The sequence below is a fragment of the Diorhabda sublineata genome, chromosome 3 (genome assembly GCF_026230105.1).
Source record: "Diorhabda sublineata isolate icDioSubl1.1 chromosome 3, icDioSubl1.1, whole genome shotgun sequence".
NCBI classification, from domain to species: domain Eukaryota; kingdom Metazoa; phylum Arthropoda; class Insecta; order Coleoptera; family Chrysomelidae; genus Diorhabda; species Diorhabda sublineata.
Genome location: NC_079476.1, coordinates 17,892,723 through 17,920,575, shown reverse-complemented (window position 1 = coordinate 17,920,575; position 27,853 = coordinate 17,892,723). Strand labels below are relative to the sequence as shown.

Genomic DNA, 27,853 nt, shown 5'->3' with positions numbered 1-27,853 from the left:
AGTGTTTAAACATAGCCAACTAACGAAAATCTATAGTTAAACAAATTTCAGTAATGTGAATTTAACAATTGAGAGCTGAATATGATTGTACAATTTCTCATATACAACTAAATATAATAAGGAAGAAACACGCTTCGCAATATGTCTTACATTTCATCCTTGATTGGGTATCAAGTAAATCAAAAATTGAAGGGTCTAGACATTACTTACGAACGAAAATCTAATAATTAAACAAATTTCTGTTATATTCTATAGTTCCTGTGTCCGAAAATATGGTATATATTTAAAGTCCTCATACGTCCAGTTTTGTCTAATTCGTGTTGAATTATAATGAAGGCTACATAGCAAAAACTTTTTAAGTGAAATAAAATAACAAATGGAAGATCCGTCGTAATCAAAAAATTGCCACGTTGCTCAAGGACATAGACGTGGTCAAGTACAACTGTGGATGGAAAGTCAATTCCGAAATGGAGCTAATGTCCCGAAAAAGAAATACTGCAAGGTTAAGAGCTTCCGATTACGCCAGAAGGTCCCAGCATTGGAATTAGTGGGCAGCTGTGAGCTAGAGAGACCATTGGAAAGAATTATTAGAGGCAGTCAAGATGCAGTGAAGCATTGTCTAACTAAGTATGATGTTGATGATGATAGTGTACAAACCATTTGCCAGTAATTTATTTTGATACTTTCTTCTTCTTATTCTTCTTCTTGCGGTGACTATTCGCAACGAATGTTGGCGACCATCATGGCAATCTTTGATCTATCCTCTGCAAAGCGAAGAAGTAGAGAGGAGGTTTTATTAATTGAGATTTTAAGGTTCTTGATCTAGAATGTTCGTTTTCTTTCTGGATCTTTTATTCCAAATATTTTACATTGCAGGATGGCTTGGAGCAATGCATGTCTAGATTCGTTTCCAAATTTGCAAATTTTTACGGTTATCATTACTACTCGTTTTTTTTTTTTAATTTACAATAGTACCAAGGTATTAATTTTGTACTAGTCTTTCTATTGGAACCTGATTTATTTAGAAATGGCTTTTTGACATTGATATTGTAGACTATGACGGATGATATTATCCGTAGATTTTTATGAATATTCTATATTATCTCATAAGCTGAATATCCACTACGAGTAGGAGTTAAAGATGAGTGGAGGTAATACGCATCCATTATTTTCACTTTTCTGTGTGTTCTACTTCGATTATAAAGTTCACAGATTGGTTCCAGTAGAGATTTCCAACTATTCTCAGGTCTTCAATGTAAATTCCTGTGAATTCTTCAACATTTTCCATGTAGAATCGATCGCTTGCTTTTTTATAGTCTATTAAATATGCATATATATATATCACAATTTAAGTCTGCATCTTTGTACCAGGACCTGTTTTGAGAAAAAAGCTTCCCACGTACCAACAGCATTTTTAAACCCGGATTTTGTTGGGAGGTGGATTAGTTTGAAAAATAGCTTCAAAGTTGGCTCATAAGACTAATCGTACGCTTTGTTCGCATTTATTGGTACCTGGTTTCTTAGGAATTGCAAGATATCCAACCATTCTGATGGTATTCTTTCAGAATGATATATGCTGTTAAACATCTTTATATATCGATTTACTATCAAAAAATTCTGCTTTGGTGTTATCAGAGCCTGCTGCTTTGCCATATTTTAGTTGCTTGAACCCCTTATTGTAGGATTTATGGTTCTTTCAATTTGCCTTGGGTTGAATCCGCCAGAAAGCTATTTGATATACATAGTTGCTGTCGTGATTCTTTTGAAATGCCTCAATCTCCTTACTATTGCTCCTTACTCTTTGACCTCTCTCATATTTTTTTCTAATTGCTGTTTGTAGTCTTTTATATCTCTTTGGGTGCTGTTAACCTTTTTTTTTATTTTCATCTAAATCTCTTCTGACGTGCCTGCCTTTAAGTGTTTTCAGTTTCTTCTTTGATCCATTTCATCTTTCATTTTATTCATATGGTTATTCAGTATAGCTTTAATTTTAATTTTTGTTTTTGATCCCCTTAATTTGAGGATATCATATCGTTTTGATATTTATTTGTATTACTTTTTCAGTGAGAATGTGAATACAGTCACGATTGGAACATATTGGCCCCTCTTTACAAAAACGAAATTAATAAAACTAAATGGAGAAACAACTTAACTTTAAAAAATACTAAAGAGCCTATCACAGGCTTATTTGGATATTGTTAATTGTACGGGATGATTATAAGACAGTTACTCGTGAAGGATTCTCATCACCAAATGATCGTTTCAATAATTCCAAGCTTTGCTGAAATATTCTCTCGACAAATTTCTGTTTTGGTGGTGAATTGGGGCACGATAAAAACCTCTATGATAAAATTCAGTGCACGTCAATTCGCAACTTAAACAAGAAATTGAAAACAAAAATCGCTAACGTTTCAGTAATGTGAAAATATTATTACAGATCATCTGTTTATTAATAGGCTTTGCCTCAACTAATCCCACAAAAGAGACCAAAGAAAAAAAAGTAGATAAACGTGGTCTATTGGGGCTGGGAATTGCTGGACATGGTTTCCTTGGTGATGGATTGCATGGTGAAGTTGCCCTTGGTACGTAAAATCTATTACTTCACAGTATATTCAGTGAAAATATCAAGTACTTCTTCAGAACTTTCCACTTACTTTCACCAAATATTGATTATTTACAGTAAAAAGTAAAATATACTATACACAACAATTCATTGAATTTTTCTTCATTGTTTTCATCGTATTTCTATATAATCTACATGCTTTTATAGAAAAATTTTTATAGGTGCTCCTGTCGTAGCTGGTGCACCTCTTGCAGTAGCTGCTGGACCTGGTACAATTGAGTTGGGTAGGCATACGCATACTCATACTACAATTACCAGAAACATAGGTATTCCTGTTCCCCATCCCGTTGGTGTACCCGTTGACAGGCCCGTACCAGTTGGAGTTCCAGTTAAAGGTAAAAAAAGGACATTTATTGTCGATATATTTTATTTTTCGAAATTATCATAAAGCGAACGTTTGAAACCAATTGATTATCATCATATGTCTTCATATTCTCATCTAAAATTGATTGTGAATCATTTATATTCTTTATTTAGTACCTATACCAGTGGATCGTCCTATACCATACGCAGTACCCAGACCCGTACCTGTACCTGTTGAAAAAACCGTTGCCATCCCAATTGACCGACCAGTAGGTGTGCCAGTACCTCATCCAGTTGCAGTGCCAGTCGTTAAACCCGTTGGTAAGTGCACAAACCAAGAAATAGTCACGTTATGTAGGCTTTTTATAAGATTATGTAATATGCTCTTACCTATACTATATATCGATTACATTTATTTTCAGGAGTACCAGTTCCAGCACCTTTTGCGGTTCCAGTTGTAAGCAAAACGATCATTGCTGATCACGGCTTGAGCTTCGGACATGGAAGCTATGGACATGGAAGCTATGGACATGGTTGGTGATAAAATCGATCTTTAACGAAGTACTAGTAATACAAAAAATTATTATTTTTATAAATAAAATTGTGAGGACAATAAAATTTCACTGTTAAATGTGTAGTTTCATTAGAAACACTTAAAGTAGGAGTCGAGTTTCAACGAAAAATAGTGGGTTTTGTGAAAAATACTCTTTTTCCATGGAAAAAGAGCTCATTAATCAATAGTGGTTGCAGCAATGGAGACATTTAGTGCTATTTTCATAATACTTCCACCATTTTCTACATAAACTGATAACAATTTCTCAATTATTATTATAAGCAACCTAAACGTGGAGAGTCTGTCTTCAGAAAAAGGACAATTACCAGAACCAGTCTCTAAGAGACATATATTCGAAGGAAATGTCTTCATCACCATGACTCAACTTTTATTTCAAATTTCAGGTGTAGAATGTAGATACATAGAAAACGTTTAAGCCACGAAACTGGAGTTTTATCGAATAATCAGATAAGGGAGGTCTATAACAAACTTCATAAATTTTCTTCGATTATACAAATAAATAAAACAAAAGTGACTACTTTGTTACAATACAATACAAAGGAGTACTCAAAATATTTGATTGAAATCATAACAAGTCGAATTGCATGTTACAGAGCTTTCTGAACAATTACTTGAAACCATAGAATACGATAGGGAATATTTAGAATATTATGGTTTTTTTGTATATTTATCTAATCAACATTATATATAAAACTCCCTCTATATTTTCATAATATTGTACATTTTCATATTTTGATAATAATTCTTGAAGAAACTACTTCAATGAATGAAACTAAGAAACTTATTTAACAAAATTCAATACACCCTTCGTGAACTATGTAATTTAACCTCAAATAACTATTTCAATCTAAAAGTAGTTTTATGTAAATTATGTTGAATATTAAGTATCATACTTTGATTATCTAAGTTTGTACATGTGAATTTGATCTTGTTCGATAATAATTGAAAATTAAGGTACGAGTAAAGCAAGATAAACATATACGTATCAAATTTAATTGTTTCAATATACCCCAAAAGGGTGGTCAAAAGTTTGACCCTATAAGTTCATTGAGTTTCAATGTCTATTTATAAAAGCATGTTTAAAAGATTATTAGTAGGAGATAAATGAGAAGCAATATTATAAAATAATCTAAATATTGTTCAAGTCTGTAAATTCCCATTTTTGATTAATCAAATGTCTCCTGTTAAATCTCATATATTTCCTTAGTGATCATATGCAATCAAAAAATGTGTCTAGTTCAATTTGGTGTGGAATTATCGCAAACAGGATATAGTCAAACAGCCATTAGATCTCGGACTCCAATGTCATAAGACCTTAACTGCTTTGAGACTGCTTGGACAATTTGAAAAAGTTGGGAGAAACGAATAGACTTACCCTCCAATGGATAGAACTGGAATATCAGAGTCTCTTGCTAGAATAAAGTCAAATAAAATCGTTGTGTGAATTGGCTGCAGGAATAGAAAAACACTAAAGAAGTGAATAACTAGGAAAATAATTATTTAGTAAATACATCTACAATCTATCTTTTCGAGCCTATAACCAAACGAACACCATAGCTAAAACATTCTAGAAATGATCACAAGAGTCTTGTTCAGGTATTCTTGATTCAATGGACACCTGAAGGTTCTAGGTGCAAGACAAATCCTCTATCCACATTCTTTGAAAGTGTGAAAGAAAACACACATTCAAAAAGATAACTTCTGGATGTGTGAAAAGAAAATAAAGATCTTTGACGGCGAGAACTATTCTACGTCCTGAAATCTCTGGAAGGAGAAGGTTTTATGAATTATCTGCGAAAATTGAGCCGTTCGAGTAATAGGGAACATGATAATTCTTTGTACAGTTCCAATTTAGTGCCCAATGAGTACCGCATTATCTTTCATTTGAAGAAACACCTGAAAGGAGAGCAATAGAACCATGATATTAAAACAGCTATGTTATTAAGTGGCAGAATTCTCTGAAGGTGGAAGCTAATTAGGCTGTATGACAAGGGAAGCACCTAACGCTGTAATAGTTATTTATGATATGAGGCGAATTTGGAACAGCATTAAACTTCAAAGTGCATTTTAGTATTCAAATAATCGCAAGGTTGTTCTGAATGGCAAACGTTGCCAACGCTCTGGTTATTAACAAATGATTGTTCATAAATAAAAAGACGCTGTCTACTTCGTAATTGCTTGATATGTTTGTCGATAGTAAAATAATTGATAGAAGTGTTGATTTGGTTATTCCTGTGGATATTGAAGAGACTGCAGGAAGAGCAGCTTTGGAACTCATACTTAAAAAATCAGCTCAGTAGTACGATACTGCATGTACCAATTTCCTTGCCTAGTGTAAATTGAAAAATGTGAAAGAGAACTTCAAAGAACGGAACAGAACGTTCAAAATCAGAAATTCTCTCACATGTACAGGTTCAAAAATTTATAAAGGAGGTACCAGATTGGTCAAAAAACTTCCAAATACAAAAAGAAAGTCACTCGCTCTTTCTGTATTATTGAGAAATATGCTGACTATTTTCGTAAATAAATTATACTGAGTTTTTTGTTATCCTCGTTTTTTTTTCTGAAATACATGGATAAACATGCACTGCTAGCAGAAGGAAATATTACGGAAATAAATAAACATGGTGGATGGAAGTCTACAACATTGCTTATAGAAATCCCATTGCTGTATAAATTCTCCCAACTTATCAACTTGGCAGATTTTGTAACGTCTTTATCCAATATTGTACTTCCGGTTTTTACTAGTTATAGTAAATTGAATTGAACAAAAAATAAATTAAATTACATATTTCCACGAGAAAATGGAATTATTGAGTAATCTGTGCTTGTTTTTTCAACCAAAAATGATTTCGTTCAACAAAAAAGCGTAGTTACTATTTTTCTTGAATATTTTTCTCAAAATAAAAACTTCCATTGTTGATAATTTGAAATTAACAGGGTAGCACATCACTCAATAAGTTGATTTTATCCATGAATTAATCTGCTTCAATAATCCCAACGTTTCTATAACTTCTCAATGCTGTGCTTGTAGCAAGATTTGTCTTTGCCCCAAAATAGGCTTCAGTTTCAGCAATTACTTCTTCATTTCAGCTGAATTTCTTATAGAAGCATGTTTGAGACTAGCGAATAGCTATTAGTCACTGGGGGCCCGATCTTGATCACACGAAGGATAAGGAGCAATTCGTTCAATTTAACCATCGTTGCTAGCGACTTGTGAATCGGTGCATTATATTAGTGAAACATATTCTTCAACATATGAAACTGTTTTTCCTTGAATTGTGCATTCATATGATACTACAACACTATGTAGTCTGAGGCCATAATCTTCCCAGCTAACTGTTGTGCCTTTGAACGCTTCGGATGTGATTCACCGGCTGCAGTCAGATGATGGATCCATGTATCATTCATTTTCACATATCGGGTCAAAAAATCTGTTTTATTACGTGTAAATATGGCTCTGAATCATCAACACGTTGTTGTTTTTGATCGAATGTGAATAAACGCCTTCTAATATCTTTACGGCTTCAGGTATCTCACGCAACTTCAATTTACGATTAGATATAACCAATTTGTAGACTATTTTAATGTTTTCTGCAGCAACCACCTCAATTGGACGACCAGAACTTTCACCATCATCGATATTTATACGACCACGATAAATTAACACAAGAAATTGTTTTGAATATAACAAAAGTAGCTTCCTTCAGATGGCAATCACTTTTTTCTGACTAATCGAAATGTCATGACATTTTACTCATAGTCTTCTAAAATTTGCTACATATACGTTATATCCATTTGATAATGGCAGCTCCATCTGTATAGCAATCACTTGACTTATTAAGTGATGTAATAATTGTTAAATATAAAAGACCATCAGCAAAGAAAAGAGTAACCGACGAGAGCGATCAATCTATATAACAAACTATATATAGCAGCCCTACATATACATCCCTACAAGTATCAGCGTCAAATTTTGTAAACTACCAAATCCATTTTATCAAACATCATAAGCGTTCTCGAAATTCGCCATCTGCACATTATGAATCATAAAAATTGTTATTATCAACTTTATTTTCTAATAATCTAATAATTTCTAATAAAGGTCGCTTATAAATAGTTATACAACTCAATGCTATTCTATTTTTTTCTAATAACCTTTACTAATGAAATGCACCACTTATTGAATGGTTCCGTAGAACATATAGAGCGAAAAAAATAATTTTCTCATTCTTGGCATTATCAACAAGTAACTATTCAATTGCGAAACGTATTCTGAACTCTGAACGACCGGCGCGGCGTTGCAAAATATCATCGTGAACTTTCTAAACAAACAGAATCTAATCTACCAGTGTGAATTTCAATATAACTTTGGGAGTCATTTCAGTACACTCAACCTTCCAATAACTTTCCACTCAATTTTTTGCCATGTTACCTAGTTTGGTGAATATATAATATGAAAAGAAAAAAAATTTATCTTCAATAGTTTCTGTCAAATTTTTTTTTTGTCATAACGTCGTGAAAATAAATAGATTAGATATTTTGAAAATAAGAGCAACTATTTCATTTGATTAATATCGGAATCTGTTTTGTTCTTAATCTATCAAAAAGTTAGATTACTTTCTTTTTACACTTGTTTGTACCTGTTTCGATAATAAATATTTTGTTTGGAGCATTCATCATTTCGAACCAAATCTTGTGATTGCTAAGGGAAAACTATCAAAATATTTTGATTTTAGAAATTGTATCCAAACTTATTTATGTGAGATTCTATGATCATAGATCTTGCATTTGGTATTACTTCACCTCCTCTTAATGAATTTTGGATTCAAAGTCTTGAAAATCCATTTTATTATAGAAGAGTTGGAACGACCACTCAGTCAAGTTGTTTTAAAAAATACCCAAATTGGGTTCCGCACTTTTTTAAAATGTTTGTCTTGCGAATTTTACTATCAAAAACTAGTTTTTATGCTGGAGACGAGAATCATTAGAGGATACCCTACGTGCGGAGGGTCCTGTGGCGGTGACGATGACGTTGACTCGTCGCAGTATCGCAGTATAAAAGCAGCTTGGAGTAGAATATTTTACATCTTTGCCTTGAAGATCAAGAAAGTGTAATATGATCAATTGTGATGGATGACGCAACTATGATTTTTAATTACGCTCCAAAAACGTGATTGCTTAAATATTTTGGGACTGCGAGGCATCAAACACAACTGTGAAAGCAGCATAAAAAACTCCTAAGGTAGTTGTATCAAAAAATTACTGAAAAAAGTCGTGACAAAATACACCGAAGTATATGCTTCCCCAATGACAATGCTCTAGTCTACACTGCTTCGTTTTATAAGGCTTCTGTACAAGAATTTGTCTTCAAATAGATTCAACACCCACCAAATAGCCTTGATCGTGCCCCGTCCGACTTTTGTTCGCAAAACTGAAGGCGGCTTGATTCTAATGTATTGAAAAGTATAAAAATGAAGAAAGAATATATTACAATAATCATCGTTTACTATTAATTATGTTAGGCTAAGAGCCCAAAGACAGCACTACGTATGTGCTCTAACATTTTTAATATTTTCTCTGTACAATAGTACATTGAGGTTTGCTAACAAAATAGAATACAATTGTGGTGGTGACTTCTTTATATGAGCTCTAACAAGAGCTTGTTAACACTTCGGGTCATATCTAGATAATATACTAGGTTTTGAATACAATTTGTTGTTAAAATATTTTCTCATCCTACATTTAAAGATGATTTTTTTTATTTTTGCACCTAGTCAAGACAGGAATAGTATATTTATGGTTTCTATTTTTTCGATGAAAATCCAATATATTTGGTGACTTTTTCTGATTGAAGATTTCTTGGCGAGGTTGGGAAGAAGCCTGATTCCATTCAAGCAAAAAGGAAATTATTTTAACCACCACAAAGTGAGAATAGAAGACAAAGGTGTAAATCACGGTACTTAGCTGGAAGTAAGAAGAGGACAGACGGCACAAAACAACTCTGCACGTAATACTACATTTCGCAACTAAAGAAATTATCGGATAGTGTCTTCTTCAAAAATTGCGTGAAACTATACATTATCAAACAATAAAAGCTGTCAAAGATTTTTATTATAGTAGGAAACTCGCCAATTCTCGTGACGTTTCTAATGAAACATGGTCCATTGTGAATAATCTGAGAAATAAGGCTTCTTCATCGATCATGATCTCCACTTCACTTGATAACCTCAATAATTACTTTGTGAATGTAGCCAAAAATTTATCAAATTCTCATGTTTCAGTCTCTTATACTTTATTGAGTCGCATCTCCGATTTGCCCTTCCCTTCCTGGTTACGTGTGGTGCGACTCAATTTGAGCGAATCTTCGAACTACAAAAGAGAGCTGTTGAATATTTACTCGGACTAAACAGCAGAACTCACTACAGAGACTTCTTTAAAAGATTAAAAATTTTGACTCTTCTTTCCTTATTCATTTCTGAATACGTTTGCCTTATTCGTTAGCACGCTTATCCAATTACAGCACGACTTTTATCTACCCACTCCACTTTCAGAACTAGTTAAGTGCTCAATATTTTACAATGTAAAAAAGTGCACAATCACTTGACAATTGAAATAAAATCGATAATAATATTTAATTCCAGGCATGCTGCCCACTGTATTATTGTATTTGTATCTTTATTTAGTTATTCTTATGTTTGTTTTTCAGTTTTTACAAGCTTTTGTCTACAAATTGTAACGATTTTTTGACTTTATATTCGTTGTCATGAGGTGACGCTATGTTCCGGCAATTGAAACACTTATATTATAGATAAAGTATGAAGATGAATTTTCTATTTCTTGGTATAGCTATTAATTTTTCATTCATAAAATTAACATTGAAAAAAGAGGCAAAGAAAAATTGTTGATCGTCACCATAAATATATTTATACAATTTTTTACGTAGGTACCACCCTGTACGCTTCTAAAGTTCAAAGCAAAACACATTTTTTCAATGCAGTCGATCTTCGTAAAATCCTTGTTATACTTAAGTTTACAACTTATTGGTCCTGTCAAGGCCTCTTAATTCATTTAAAGATAATGTTGTAATTAAAATATCGTCAAATGTGAATAGCACTTAATAGAAAATATGAGAATAGCTAGAATTTTTTTTATCGGCGAGATTTTGTTAATAGCATACGCTAACGACAATAATGTGTGCCCCACGTTTAAAGACTATTATACCATGAAGAATAACTCGAATTGTTGGTATGATTTAGCTGCAGAATACAGTGCTGTAAGTTGAAATTGAATTTTTAAATGATGTGTACCTTTATATCAGATAAACTAGTACGAAAAACTTAATTCGGAACTAACGTGTTGAATACAGTTTTTAATTGTAATATGTTAACTTCCGTCTTTATTAACTCGATGTCATCACTGTTAGACTTCAATTTATGCTATATCAACTCGATAGGATCAAAAAAACATTAATGTGGCTTCAAAGAGATTGAACACCCACCATATAGCCCTGATCTGGATCCGTTTTTTGTTTCCTGTTGTCAGAATTCATGGATTTCAATAAACGAAAAGCTTTGTTTAATATAAGCTAATATTTTGACATGGGAAATTTTTATTGAAAATTGAGTGAAAAACCAAACATTTGGATGTGAGAAGAGGGTGAATTCAAACGCTGTAGAACTTTGCTTCAAAAATGTTTTTGTAGTTTTGCCGCAAATCGAAATAAACCGTTTTTTACCCTCATACTTTTACCCGACCTCTGATAGCCCCTGAATTGTTTTGCCTTCTATTTTTGTTATATCCTCTAACTTTCCCAATAGGTTTCTTCATATTGCTTTTTATGTTTTAAAAAATTATCAACACCGATATATGTAAACTAGACTAATTTAAAAATCAAAATTTCTTTTTCTTTAGCCAGAAATTATAAGGCTCATGGGTTATCCTGTTTCTGTATACAATGTTCAAACTGTCGATGGTTATTTACTAACGATGTTTAGAATACCGAACTATAAGAATGAAAATTCGAAAACTAAAAAACATCCAGTTTATTTACAGCACGGAATTGTAGCTACTTGTGCTTCTTTTTTGGGAAATGGAAAAAATTCCTTGGGTAAGTCAATTGAGTTGTACTTCTAATTATAACAAAAAAATTATTTATTGTTCAGGTTAGTAAATTTGAATAATGATTTTTCTCTACAAATTACTTTTTTCTAGGGAATTAATTGAGTATTGTTCCCGGATATTGTATAAATACAAAGGTAGATATTTAAAGGGAGAGTACTATTTCTGTGGAGCCGCGATTTAACAGCGGATTTGGCTTAATTAGGCCAAAATAAATCGAAAATGGAGAATTCGTTTTCGAGATCCCGACTTAAAGTTATAATCAAACGTTAATTCAAAATTCGCTTCATTGAACGGATGGCGTTGAATACTTCGTTTCAAATGAATATTTTATCACTTCAAATTCAATATGAATCTTAATTTTTCATTTAATTTTTATATTATTCACCCTGATAATCCAAAATTATATTAAAAAAAAAAGATTTTTATAGCAAAATGAGCCATTTTTTATAACTTTCATCAATCTGTGATGAATATAACTTAACATACGATACAACATGAATAATATGATGTTTTTCATAAAGAACTGTCGGTTTTTTTTCATTATTTATAACATAAAAAAATATTTAATGATAGTTTGAAGATTTAATTAGTAATTCAATGTAAAAATATCCTCTTTCGAGAAAGTAGTTCGTTCTGAATGCTTTCAAAAGTTAGTTATTTTCGTTTGTTTTATAATTGAAAAACCAGATTATTGTAGTATTTCACAATTATGCTGAAAAACAATTATTTTTGCATTATTTATCCTATTTTTAACGACAAAATCAATCAAATAAAAAAATGACTGTAAAAAATCGTTCCAAATCTACCAGCTCCGAATTTATCTGCTCCCAAACTCCCCTCTCCAAACTCACCCGTTCCTCGCGGCCTGCAGCTTTTGGGCAGACCAGGGTCCAGAGGTGGAGACCTCGTGGGCCAAGGGGGCGAAGCCCCCATAATAAAAATAATAATAAAATAAAACTAAAATAATCCTCGCGCGAAGAACTTTTTGCACTCAAAGTGCACCACGAGTAGGTAAGGTTAGGTTGATGTATACAAATATTAAATAAAAATAAATTTTCTCAACTTCAAGTATCGATATCTCGAAAACGAAGCGAGATATAGAAAAATTTTGCTCCCCATTTTTGACTTGTTTTGGGTCGATTTATATTTTATTATACATATACATATAAAGTTACATTTGCTTTATATTAAAAGTATAACTAATAAACTAAAAATAACTAAAGGTGCATTTTCCTATTCGGTACAAAAGTCGAATTTTTTTGTACTAAAATTGTATTTCTTCCTGCCATCACAGCTAGCGTTGATGTCTTCTTCTTCTTCAAGTACCATGCACTTTGCAGCGTGTAGGTGTTCTCTTGTCTAAAACTTCTAATCTATTATCTGAAGCCACCTCTCTTCTGCACGAGGAGAAGTTGTTGCCGCACCCTGAATGCCACACCAGCCTCTTATATTCTGTAACCAGGAATGGTGCTCACGCCTTGATCCTCTCCTTCCGTCAAACTTTCCCGTCAGTATGAGCTTGAGAGTTGAATATCTCGGTCCACGCAGCAACATTTCTATACCTTTTATTATGTTAAAGGATATCATTTTCAGGGACCCATACAAAATTATTGGCCAAATATAACATTTTATCACCCTCCATCTAAGACTTAGAGGGGCTTCTCGGTGGATTAAGAACTTATTCAACTTTGTAAAACCTGTTTTAGCAATTGCTATCCGAATTTGAACTTCGGCGTCGCAATCCCATTTTTGTGAGTCCGTATTTGGCGTTGATAGAATTGACTTGCACTTGTAGGTCTTCTACGTTGTCGGCTAATATCGCAGTATCGTCGGCATACTTAATATTATTTACTTTAATGTCTTTTTGATGGTCATACATGCATACAGCTTTTATATGATTCCGATGTCTTCACTATCAATATCAACATCCTTCAGGATGTCAAACAGTAAGTCAAGCCGAATGGAGTCAAATGCTTTTTGGTAGTCTATACAGCCAACGAAGTCATCTTTTCTTTAATCCTAGCATTTTTGAATTAGCCTAGCCCGTTTTTAAATCCAAACTGCGTTTGACCACTAACCTCTTCGTACTTTTTATAATACTCGTTTGTGTATAATCTTCAAAAAAGCTTTGAGTGCGTGGCTCATCAAGCTGTGGATGTACTTGGTCGCAAATCCTGTGTTACTTCTATCGGTCTCAATTATTTCTGTCCCGTGTGCACCGACTCGTTGCTTGGTTTTTTGTCTCCCAAAGACAAAATACCCTCAGCTAAAATCATTTTTAGTTAAAACTTGACATCCAAGTTGTAGGTGATCAATTGATTGCTTTAATTATACAAGTTGTGATTATCAATATAATTATATATTAATATACCATAATTAACAATATATTGCCAATGATATAGATAATTGTTCGAAAAATTTTGTTGCTTGACTATAAGCAACAAGCTTAAGAAAGTTATAAAAGTCTTGACCATTTATAGGAAAAACACAAAGCAAAAAAAATTATTCAAAATCACAATTAACGAAGAAACAATTAAAAAAGTTCAATGAAGATTCAGATGAGTGGGTTTCTATAACCGATGAAGATGTATTTCCAATACGCATGCTGTTATTAATTTGATTATGAGTTGGTATTAAAGTGACCCGTGATTTTTATAAGCTCTTGCTTTTACTTTTAATCAATCGACTAACTGCGTTCGATTTATTGGAGTGATTATTTTCGGACTTTCAGTGACGATTTACTCTTAGAAATAATCTGTTAATTTCAATATTTAATATTATATATATCAAATAATCTGACAGGACGTTGCTGTCGTTCTTTTTTATCAAAAATTTGCTTTCAGTACACATTCTTGAACCAGTGTTATATTCAATTCGATTCGTCACAGAACCATCATTGTTTGATTCGATACAGCAGCAGCTTATCCACCTCGCCAAGCTAATTCTACCTAGGAAATATGATAGAATTTCCTTTGCAATCCTTCAAGGGTATTTCCATTCCATAAATTTATCACTTTCGTTATTTCTACGGAACTTAATGCTGTTGAACTTTGTTTTAGAAGAATCTGGTTGCAGTTTTCGTCGTATAGAATCGCGAGCACTTCTCGCTTGTTGCAATACAATACTTTTGAATGGGTAATTTCTTTATAATCTTCATTATATCAGCTTACTTGTAAGGTTCCACATAGTTTTGCCTTAGTTTCTTTAAACTCTCCACGATCTTTTCTTATCATGTTCTCAGCCCCAATCAACGCGAATTCTCTCGCCGTCCCATTCCAATCTCATTGATACTTTCTGTCATTACAAAAGTCCATAATAGCTTTCCATAGAAATTTTTTACTGTAAACGGTGTTTTCTAGATGTATCATAATCAAATCGTAACATTTTGAAATATTGAATACTTAAATCGTCAATAAATCGAAATAAATATGTATTCATGGCAATGTGATAAAAGGAAAACAATCCATTGGACTTGTTTTCAGTGAAATGTTGTATTTATTGGTTATCTTCAATCAGATGATTTCAAATTAATTGATTTTATTCGATTTCTAATGAAGAAAAGTTTTTTATTGAAAAAATTTAAGATGAAAAATCTATTTTCGTGGTCAAAGTACTAAAAAATTAGTATAAAATCCACTGTCACAGCCAATTATTGTACAATAAATGATAAATATATAAATTTTTGAGAAGAAATTATACCCTGAAAAAAAAATATTAAAGTAAAGCTAAGAATAGGTGTTTCATTGAAATATCTGTTTTCGACACTCCTTTTTTTATTTACTTCATTTCATTCCAATGTTTCGGAACAAAACTGACATTTTAAGCATATCTATCATAAATCTTACAAAACCATTGATATTTTTATAAATTGTGACAATCAATATATCGAATATCAATCTTATAGCAAATGCAACAAACTCAGTATAACTATCAAAATTTGTGTTTGATTGATGACTCACATTACCTACCAAATATACTTGTTCTAAAGAATAATAAATACCGCTCAAAACAAATCAACTTTTTTTCGCCAATCCAATAATTTAACAAATTAAATTGTACTAATTTTCAGTGAAGATCATAGACACTATCTAAAAAAAGTTTAGGTTATTAATATGATTGATTCAATATTAATTTATTAAGAATCATCTTGAGTCTATCCCCATTAGACAGTGGATTTAATTTGTTCCGAAACCTACAAATTCTCCTCATTAGAAATGGTTATATAAATATTGTTATATATAGTGGTATTTTTTCGACTGTGGAGTAGATATGATTTATTGAAACGAATCGATATACTATTTCAGCATTCGTACTTGCTGACGCAGGTTACGATGTGTGGTTGGGAAATTATAGAGGAACAGCATATTCAGAAGGACATATCAATTTAACAGTCTATGATCAGGAGTATTGGGATCACAGGTCAGTATAAATGGCAATATGCATAGAAAAAAAATCGATTATGAATTAGCATTATAAGTATATGAGTAATAACTGGAAGAACTCCTTTGAGATTCTGTTTTTTCATTTCATAATTTCATTTGACAACGAATACTCTCTATTCCACCATATTTTTTCACTATTAATTGAACAATTAATATTTGTGATTTAGAAAAATTTCATTGTATGAAACACAATACGAAAAAAGGGTCGAAACAAGCATAAACACTATAACCAAGATAAAAAAAAAGCCTTTAAAACTTTAATGGACGTAATCCAACGGAACGCAAGCTCAAGGTTGTACGAGGGTTGCTGGTTAAATTTTAAGAGGAAAAAATAAGAACAAATAATAGGATATGGCTTCATTGTTTTACAAAATATTCTCCGTTAAGATCAATACACTTGTAGAAACATCTTTTCTATTTCGATTGGAGTACCTCCAAAATATGTCATTTGACTTTGTGATTTGACCTCCCAAATCATTTTTGATCTATGGTAATAAGATAGATAGAATCACTAGAAAACGAAAGCACAAAAGTCCTGTATCAAAATAGACTAGAATTAAAAATAGAAGAAAACGAAATAACACACAACGATGATGTAGAACAATGCTGGAAAAAAATAACCAACAACATAATAACAGCTTCAAGAGAAGCACTTGGAACAGGAAAGATAAATGTAAATAACAAAAAAGGCAACAAACCCTGGTTTACAGAAGAGGTAAAAATCATATGCAAAGAAAAAAGAGACTCATACTTAAAATATAGAAGCAACAAAATACCAGAAGAACACGCTAATTATATAGCAACAAGAAACAGGGTGAATGCAAGGATAAAAACCATCAAAGAGGAATATTGGAAAAGATTCACGAAAGACATCGAGCACGATTTTTATGGAAGTCAAAAAAGAGTGTGGAAACTATTACGATCAACTAAAAGACCGCTAAATGAATACATAAAGATTAACTCAATAAAAATGGAAGAATGCACAAAATACTTTAAAAATCTACACAATTCAAACGAAAAAAATGCTCAAGACAAAACAGAAACAATAGGCTCAAATTGGGTAATAGCAGAAAACCGCGTGAAAAACGCAATAAGTGAACTGAAAAATCGAAAAGCACCAGGAGAAAACACGATCACAAACGAACAAATTAAATATGGAGGACCAAAGCTAATAAAGGAAATAACAAAAATTTCCAATAAAATAATTGAAGAAGAAAAGATACTTCTAGAGTGGAATAAAAGTTTGACTACATTAATATTTAAAAAAGGAGATAAGAATAAGTCATCAAACTATAGAGGAATATCATTGCTAGATACAATATCGAAAATTGTCACCAAAATCATAGCCGAAGAACTAAGAGCAACAATCCCAATATGCGAAGAACAGCAAGGTTTTAGAAAGAACAGATCAATAACAGATGCCATCTTTATAATTCGCCAATTAGTGGAAAAGACAATAGAATATAACAACCCTATCTTCATGTTTTTTGTGGACCTAACAAAAGCATTCGATAAAATACGACTCAATGACATAGTATACTTACTCAAAGAAAAAAATGTATCTCCTAAAATAATATAAATTATAGAAGAACTCAATTACAACTGCTCCACTAAAATAAAAGCTGAGGGAAAGGTATCTGAAGAAATAAAGGTGAACACAGGTATAAGACAAGGAGACAGCTTAAGTCCATTTCTATTTAACCTGATTATAGACAAAATGATAGAAAAAGTAGAAGAACTACCAGGATACAAAATAGGAAACAGAAACATCACGATTCTATGATGCGGATGCGGATGATGCGGTACTGATATCTAATAGCGAAGACAACCTACAAAGAATGTTACACATATTTAATAAAACCGCAAAAGAATACAATATGGCAATATAAACAGAGAAAACTGAATGTCTAACAGTATCTAAGGAACCATTAAGATGTAAGCTGGAGATAGAAGGGACAATCATAAAGCAAGTAATGTCATCAAGATACTTAGGAGTAGATGTAACAAGTCACCGCGATATTTACCAAGAGACGATATACCAAGTAAAAAAAGCAGCAGCCACAACAGGTGCGTTAAGAGATATAGTGTGGAGAAACAAACATATAGGAATAGAAACGAAAACAAGAATCTACAAAACTTGTATAAGACCAATACTGACGGATGCCATAGAAATCAGAGCCGACACAAAGAAAACAAAACAAACACTAAGAACAACTGTGATGAAAACATTAAGATGCATAATAGGAAAGATTAGACGAGACCATGTAAGAAACAAAGATATCCAGCAACAATGTAATATTCAGGATATAGTAAGATGAGAACGGGAGAGAAGAAGAAATTGGAATCAACTCGTGACGAGAATGGAGGAGCACAGACTAGCAAAGATCATAAGAGATGGGAAACCCGAAGGGAAAAGATCAAGAGGAAGACCACAAAAAAGATGGCAAGATAGCTGGTCATCAAAATCACAAATAAGATTAAAAATCATCCCAGTAAATACAAGTCATTGGACTTAACGCAGGAATAAGAAAAAGAAGAAGGTAATAAGAAGAAATAATTGAGTACTCTACACCGGATAACCCAACAAATCGATGTTTTGACTGTTCAAAAACGTTTTTATTTGAACTGACTTGTGAGAGCTCGCATTGTCGTGGTAGAAAATTATTCATCTTCTGCGATTGGTTTTCCTGAATTTTTCGAACATTTCAGGCAAACAAATGCTAGTGTTCCATTCAGAGTTGACTGTTTTACGTTGCTCTAATTGGTGAGTATATGTCCAGTTATCATGATCATCATAATATAATGACTTTATAGACGTCATTTGAAGTACCGAAATTGAGTTTCTTCAACATTTCTTTGCACCAATCGACACGAGTTTTTTAAGACGATTTTTAAATTATTCGGTATCCAACGTGAACAGATCTTTTCAACAGTCAAATTGTTATGCAATATTGAATGTATGCGAATGAAACTGATGCTCAAGTATACCTCAATCTCAAGGTATGTCACATGACAGCCTCGAACCGAGTTGATTAACTATTGGTTCAAACCACGCCCAAAATCATAGAAAATCATCGAACGAATATGTTCACGATTTAATTCTATTTTTTGACCAAGATCAGTAGTTTATGTATCTGTAAACAACATTTGACATAATCCCATCAGCTAGACCTTATCTGAAAACTTAATTAGTAGCCCCCGTGTTTAGATATACGTGATAAGAGAAATGACAACTTAGCGTGAAAATTTGTCAATGTGAAGCTTCTACATTCTGATCACAATGCATAACAGCCAGTTCTATTATTTTACTTATCTCACTATTGGCTTCTCTACTATTCTTCAGTCTTCAGTCCTTAAGTACTACTCTCCACTTCATCTAAATCCCACTTGACTTCTAGTAGCATTTTTTTAGAGCGCCTACTTCTTTTTTCGCCCTTTCTCTTTCCTCCAGTATAAGTATCACAATTATCTGTGGTGGCATTATTGCAGTTTGTCCTAACCATCCTGCTCTTTGTGTTCTAGCTATTTGTTTTATTTTATGTATCATTTGTTCTCTACTTGTACATTTTCTCCAGATAAGTTTCATTTTGACAACACCATATATATATTTTTCTAGGAGTTTTGTAACCCATATTGTAGTCTATTATTATTTTCCTTCATCACTGCTTCCAATGTATATACAACTGCTGATCTCACAATACGCTCTGATTTCGACTTTTTTTTCATCTTTTTTTTTAAAACACTTTCTACCGTTCGTTCTGCTTCCACAAATGTCTTATCGATATCTTCTAGATGTTGAACTTACTTTTGGATAATAAAATTGAGTAGCCATTGAAGTTATATTCTTTTCCACTTACTATCCAAGAAACAAATCAGCTTGCACTCAATATTTGTCTTCTTGCGATTTTAGATTTTGACTAGCGTATGCGATACCATCCCCTGGAGTTTTGTTCTGGGGATCATTTCAATCGATTTCAAGCAATTGATCCTACTGATGACCTTTCTGCTCTCCATTCTTGTGAATATATTTTCTTTTTCCAATTCATTTGTTAAAATGTGATGGACGATGGTGCGATTTCTGTCGAAACCTCTCGTTATATAGATCATTTACTGTTATCTTTAAAAATGCTTGAAATCACCGAAACGCAAAATACTCCTGGGTATATTATGTGAAAGTTTGATTTTCTGAGCCCAAATCCGCTAGCTGATGTACGAAGTCTCTCATTTTTAGAACTGGTTCACAAAAACATTGACTATACATAACGTCCTGACTGGCACAATTTCAAGCTCCCACGAAATGTCTATCTCTTGTCCATCTATCTCTTTTCCTATGCGCGTGCTTCCATCGTTGCCATATCAAACGTTATGATGTGAAGTTCACAACTTTCCATATCTCATATTGTCAAAATACCTAGAGAAAAATGAATGATGAAATGAATAAACTTCCTTATATCTCCATCAAAAGGTATAGATTTGCCAAATTGCAAAAAACACCAAAAAACCATTTGATTTCCGTGACTTCACATCCTTAGATTATATTCTTTGGAGATTTTTGGAATCATATGCGTAATTAAATAATCCAGAAGCACTTGGAAGCCTAATATCTAGAATACTAAATACACTGTTTACACCACGACTCATTCAACACTCACAATTACACTGTCGGACGTTTCGACAACCAAGTTATCGCATTCAGAGACTGAAGGTAAACAAAAATCTAATGACTTGACTCACCTGTTTTCCCACCAATAAACCTTCTCCCGCGAAAATTAATTACAGTGGGAAAAACTCTTTGGAGGGAATCATTCCTTGACTACTAAACTATAGAGTGGGCTGTAAGGAATTGGTCCTTCGTCCCTATTTGAGAAAGTACATTGGGCAGACTAAGAGATCGGTTATTGTCCGGTTTAAAGAGCACATTTGAACAGACCGGAAAATCAGATATTGTCAATCACGCTTCCAGTCACAATCATGCATAAATATTAATAATGTAAAACTGTTAAAAAATGTATCTAATAATAAATTGTTGGAAGCATTTGAAAGCATTGAAATTGCTAGATGTAAGAGTAGCTTAAATAGAGACAAAGGGTCAATTTCTTATAGCCCACTCTATAGTTATGAGTCAAGGAAAGATTCTCTTCAAAGAGTTTTTCCCACTGGAATTAATTTTCGCGGGAGAAGGTTTATTGGTAGGAAAATTCAGATTAAAACAAGTGAGTAGATATAAGAATTCGACTTCAAATGATGGAAATAGACTTCGAAAATTTTCAATCAACACAAAGAGACAATCGACTTCAATCGGATTCAATGGATGTAAATCATTAGATTTTAGTTTACCTTCAGTCTCTGAAGACGATAACTTGTTTATCGAAACGCGCGTCAGACAGTGTAATTGTGACTGTTGGTGTAGTCGTTTTGTAAACAGTGTGTTTAGTATGAATATCGCCAAAGCTTCCAGAAATTCCAACTTAGTTAATATTTGGAAAATGATATGTTTTTAGTATGGATGAAATAGCACTTCTGGATTTACCAGCAAATTTCAATACTATCTTAGAACACTCTCCACCTGACAGTAAAATAATATATATTGGACATTCCTTAGGAACATCCTTATCTCTAATGTATAGTGCAGAATATCCAGAAATGTCAAAAAAAGTTATAAAAATGATGATTCTACTATGTCCTGCATATACTTTAACTCACATGGTATCCCCATACAGGATACTAGCACCGATAGGAGATTTTATATTAGTAAGTACTAATATGATCGAACTAATTAGGTATTCATCTACTATTGCCCTCAATCGATTCCGTTGGGGATCTTCAATATAATGAAAATGAATTTAAATATGGAGACAGTGATGTGATAAATAATTCCTGATATTCTAGGATTCCATAAAAAGACTTAGATTGGACAGAATAGTGTCTCAAGCTGAAGAACAAAAGAGATTGATTGTCCCTCCTTGCACAGAATCCCCGGAAATGATGCAGAATTGTTTGCAATGGTACAATTTATTTTATGGACGAAACACCGATTTGGGACCGGTAAGAGGATCTATATTTTCTTTGGAAATTTCCTTTCCATGGTATTTCCACAATAGTATTCTTTTCCTCAACATTATTTCTCTCAGTTTATACGTTTTCTTAATCTCTAGAAATTCTTCTGAGAAAATTACTGATTTTGAAAACATAATAGATAATTTCTGTTTAAAATAATATCATTAACTTCTATAGTGTGTAATCAGGGAATTATATGGGAAAATAACTGAAAAGCTAACGTATTGAAAACTACTCTACAATTATGCATCAATAATTGTTTCCGTAGCAAACTTATACGAATTGCGAACAGTGGAAAAGAAATCTAGGAATTGCTACATGATAAGGGAGTTGGATACGACATTGCTCTTTTAAAGAGTATATGGGGAGGATATACTGATGAATAATTAGAAAAATAATTGGCAAACAAATACTGGGAAAGATAGGGAAAAAACAAGCAGAATCCACAGCAAGAAAGTGGACAATAGATCACATCTACACGATGTAACAACTAGAAAATAAAAAGGTCAAAAACAAAAATGTACATCTAGAATTTATAGATCTAAATACGCAGAATTGAGAAAAGAAATGTGGGATATTATGGAACAAAATGGAATCTCTCATAATATGTTACAAGCAACAAGAAAAGCTAAATCATATAAATTGGACACAAAAATGCCAAAAATTTTGAAGGACTTTAACAGGAATGTTCCACATCACCTACTCTGTCCAAAACTTTTCTGGCATACACCCTAAAACATTGGAACAAGCTACGAGGAAATGTAAATTCCAACCAATAATATATATACTCATCAAATTTCGCGGACGATCAAGAGTACTAATAGCTCATAATAAGGAGTTTATATGACGAGGAATTTGAAGGAGGAGAATAATAAAGGACTCGAAATGAGCTTTGAAAAAACATCTCACTTTGACGAATGGAAGAGTGAACCTAGAATAACCTAGAAGTAGGTGGAAACTTGGAAATGAAAAACCCATGAAAAAAAGAGATACCAGCATCAAAATTAATTACTATACTATGGAAATTACAGAAAGAAGACAGAACTGATTAAGTACATCACAATAGTTCAAAGTAGACATACGGCGCTGGAAACTGGATGGTCGATAAGAGGAATAAAAACAAATATGTGCATGCACGACCACGAGTAAGAATACTATGGAATATATTGAGGAAAGGGATTGTTATATTATGAGCATGGGAGAAGATCTGAAGATCAGAGCTACCAATTGAAGTCCCATGGGTAGAAGGAAACGAGGAAGACCCAGAAAATCTTATCTTAGATATAATTTCGATGAAGCAATGATGAACCGAGAATCGGAGGAAGGCAACTGAGAAGACAGAGATACATGGAGAACACAATAGAGAAAAGGGAAACAGCAGAAGGTCTAAAAGATACGCATCAAACACCCCAGCGATGTTGTTATGTGTTTTCCATCACTTTTAAATATTCATAGAATCATTCTTCTTGCTATAGGACACAAATTTCTGAAAAAAAATATCAAAATGCTTAAGCAGATAATTTACTTTAATCCTTATATTGCACCCATGAGAAAAAAGCTAATGAAGAATCCCAAGCAGCCACTTCTAGTTCATACATGAAATCATTGTTTTTCATCGTAAATCTCATTATACATAAGTTTCTCTTTACTTGAACTTGAAATTTTCCAGAAGGAGAGATCAGATTTATCCAATACCTTCACATACTGCTTCATAAGTCTAAATTGAATGTTCAAAGAAAGCAATATCATCTCATTTTTTCTGTATCTTTCCATAACATTTTGTTTCTCAACTATCAGATTTTCTCCCAGATTATAGTTGTTATTAATCCGATGATGTTTTTCCTTTGCTCTTTCATAAGCAAATAAAACTTTGTTGACCTAAAATAATTTTTTTGTATGTCTAAAAGCTAGTAGCTCAAATCTCTCTGTGTCAAGGCATCTTAGAAAGGTGAATATCAGAAGTTTAACACTGACCCACTGTTATAATCACGGAATTTGCATAAAATATTTGGAACCTAGAGCCTATGGAGCATAGAAAGAGAACAATCTGTTTATATGAAAAATGTCTCTCGAAATGTGTTAAGTAAAGGAGATGCCACATTAATATAAGAGTAAATTTCTCTTGGGTTGAATTCACTACATTATTTTGTACAACGATATTTTCAATGATGAGCTACTTGAGTCAAAAATGATATTAAATTTTTGAGCTCGGCGTATTTCATTGCCACATTTATACTATACATTTTGGTCACACCAGCGTTATTCTGGAAAATTTTTGTACTATTATTTATGTCAGTTTTTAATGTATTATTGATTTTTGCGAATTTTTTCACTATATATATACATAAGAAAATATGCTTAGATCATTTGAGGAATATCTTTTGAATGAAAATATATTGAGTAAGAGGATTTATTTGGATTTGATGATATTAACTATGATTCAATGCATTTTCCCAATAAATATCCATAATTTCACATCCAGCTCTAGTATATAAACGTCTTCACATAATTTTACAGAAAGTATTTAATATAAATTTGATATGAAACTTTTATAAAATACAATTTTTGAATTGATAAATTCTAGGAAACTATTCCAGTTTATTTCAATCAACTACCAGGTGGGACTTCAATAAAAGTTGTCAATCACGCTGCCAATCTTGTATTGGGTTATTTTAGAAAATATAATTACAAAAAATTCAATAACAAATTGTATGGTCGGGATCATCCGCCTGAATATGACATTAAAAAAATCAAAGTTCCTGTATATCTAGTTTATACCACACAAGACTGGGCAACTCCTGAAGCTGTAAGTAACTTATAATAGTAATTCTAGCAATTTTTTGAGATTTTAAAATAATTGGTTCATTTTCATTTAACATTTTTGATATGTTCTGAAAACAATAGACAATATGCGATATTTTCGATCTCATATTTAATAATTTCTTGTAGAATAGACCATATGCCTAACAAAGAATTAAGACATTGCTAAATATCGCCTACAAAATATTATAAAATATTAGCACACTCTAAACCATATAATAGAAAAGACGGTGGAATATAAAAGAGAAATACATATAGTTTCCAAAGTTGATTCCAAAAGTGCTTTCGATTTAATAAAAGAAGAACTAAAAAGACAATAAATTTCAAAAAAACTAAGAAAATGAAATAATACTAAGTGAGAAACATCAGAAAAGACACATACAAATAAAGACGTCAAGCAGGGAGACCCAATATCACCAACAACCAAGAAGTAAGCAATTACGGACTGAAAATAAATGTAGATAAAACAAAATATATGAAAAAAGAGGTGAAATCAGAAAAGAGAGCAAACCAACTGGAAACTAACAAATACAAATGAAACAGCATGGACTTTAAACTATCTAGGAATAACGTTGGGACAAACAACCAGAGACAGGATGAAGGAAAGGATATAAAAAGGCTATCAAGCCTATGGAAGAAACAAAAACCTATTAAAAAACAAAATAAAAATATACAAAACGTATGCGATGGAAACAACAGTAATCAGCAACAAGAATTTAAAATAACCGAGAGAAAAATAATTAGAATTATAACAGGTCCAAACACAACACAGGAGGTAGTAAGGAGACCAAAGAAAAATGAAGAAATAGAGATAGAGTTGGAGAAGGAAAATACAGTGAGATACATAAAACCACAAAGATTCAATTTGGGCTGGGCATATAATGAGAAGAAAACCAACTGAAATGATCAAAAGAATTAGACAATGTACCACATTGTGGTCAAGGAGAAGAGGCAGACATGGAAAAACGAAATAGAGGAGGACATAAGTGTAATATAGAGAACTGGAGGGCAAAATGCCGGAACCGAAAGGAATGGAAAATAATAACAAAAGCAGCCAAGACAAACGATAAACTATAAAGAAAACAAATAGAAAACGGGGAGTAATCCACCTCAAAAAATGATTTTAAAGCGGTATAAGCGATATCGATAATAAAAGAATAGAAAGTCTCATGATAATGAATTTACCGGAAAAAATACGGTTTTAAAATAATAGTTTAATTTTCCGGGTAAAAAAGGACCTAATGATACTATGATGTCATTCCTGTCTGTTACTAGTCGTATTTTTATTATTATCATGCATATTTTTTCGTCACTGGCTTCCATACATATGCAAATTTTCTCGACTTTCGAAATTCTTGCTTATGAAAATTCAAACTAGACTCTCCATCAACATAAATTAATGACAATAATACAAATAATATTTCGAAGAGCCATGTTGACTCTTGTTTCAACAAAGTTTCCAAATAAATTGTTTTTGACTGAACCTCCTGATATAAAAAACACTCTTCGAGATGCGAAGAGAAGAGTGTAGAGATCCGATAAGAAGAGTTACAACATTGTCAAATTCATAGAATCTGCTTTGATAAACCAAACTCCTTTATTGAAAAAAGGTGATTATAATTCCAATAAAATGATATTTACTTTACAATCATAACCTCAAATGACACTGTTTCGTGTCTTACGTCATTTTTAATTTGTAGTTATTGTTCAAAAACCAAATTCTCTCAACTTTCCTTCTTTTATGTTTTCACAAAATTTTAATCATGAGAATTTCATAAAAATTATGCAGAGGTTGTTTCTTGAATATTATTTGTTTTCGTATGTGGAAATTCCTACGCCTCAATTTAAACGTCGTAACTTGTTAAGACTATTCTCTAATTCTATGGAGGGTACAATTGCTCCACTCTCTTCTAAGTATTCTCTTTTCTTGATGACATAATATGTTTTGATAATAAATATTATTCCTTTTACTCTGGTACCTATCCTCTATGATTGGATGGCTCCTGTGCTAATTGCTGTTAATTGTTGGTAATTTATCTGTTGTCACGTGAACAGTTTGGTTCCTCTCCAAACTTCGAATACATCATATATACCCTCTATCTACATAATTTGTTCTCAATACTTTAATTAATTGACGTTGACCCTTGTTAAAGGCGATTTCGTAATCAGCAAAGCAGAGAAAGACGTCTTTTGAACGTTTCTGCCGAATAGAGATTCTCTTCACGTTACTCCTACTACTACTACAACCGAATTGAGTGTCTCTGATGATAGTTCTGCATTTTCTGTATATTCAATTATGTAAGATTTTCAATGCGTGACTTATTAGACTAATTAGTTGGCAATATTTGCATTTCTTTGCATCATTTTTTTGGATAGAATGAAGTTGAATTCTAGCCAGTCTAAAGAAAATTTTCTCTCACTGTAAATTATGTTAAGTATAATATCTATAAAAAAGGGTAGTTCATTAGGTCCTAGGGTTTTTCCATCATTTGATTGTTGTACTGTTTTACGAATTTCTTCTTCTTTTATCGGTGGGCTAGCGTTTTTCTCTTATGCACGGATTCGGGGCTTCTTTCTTCTGTTGTTATTGGTAAGTATTGAAGCGGTTTCGGCTCTATACATTCCAGCTATCTCCCTTGTTTGGTTGTACTCTCCATGGGTATCATGCATCTGTTAAAGCCCCTATTGTATATCTATATGACTTTTATTAATCTATATTTGAATGAAATTGTCACTTATTTTTAGGACGCTCTCAATTTATGGAGAAACTTGCCAGAGGAAAGTCGATACGGAAAGTTGAAAATAGATAGAAAAGCATTTAACCATATTGATATGGTATACGGGAGACATGCAAGGCAATGGGTGTATGATCCTTTAATACAAATTTTGAATAAATACATTAAGTCATAG

General features: G+C 32.5%; 1 protein-coding gene across 1 annotated transcript; it reads left to right on the top strand.

Annotated features, from left to right (window-relative positions):
- The first annotated feature begins 1,141 nt into the window (after positions 1 to 1,141).
- Positions 1,142 to 27,853, top strand: LOC130441689 (lipase member K-like). The gene is made up of 12 exons (XM_056775473.1): positions 1,142 to 1,151; positions 2,457 to 2,582; positions 2,785 to 2,958; positions 3,101 to 3,247; positions 3,349 to 3,459; positions 10,676 to 10,776; positions 11,415 to 11,610; positions 15,929 to 16,043; positions 21,568 to 21,817; positions 21,956 to 22,111; positions 24,708 to 24,929; positions 27,689 to 27,853. The coding sequence occupies exons 1-12, from the start codon at positions 1,142 to 1,144 to the stop codon at positions 27,851 to 27,853; spliced, it is 1,773 nt and encodes a 590-aa protein (XP_056631451.1).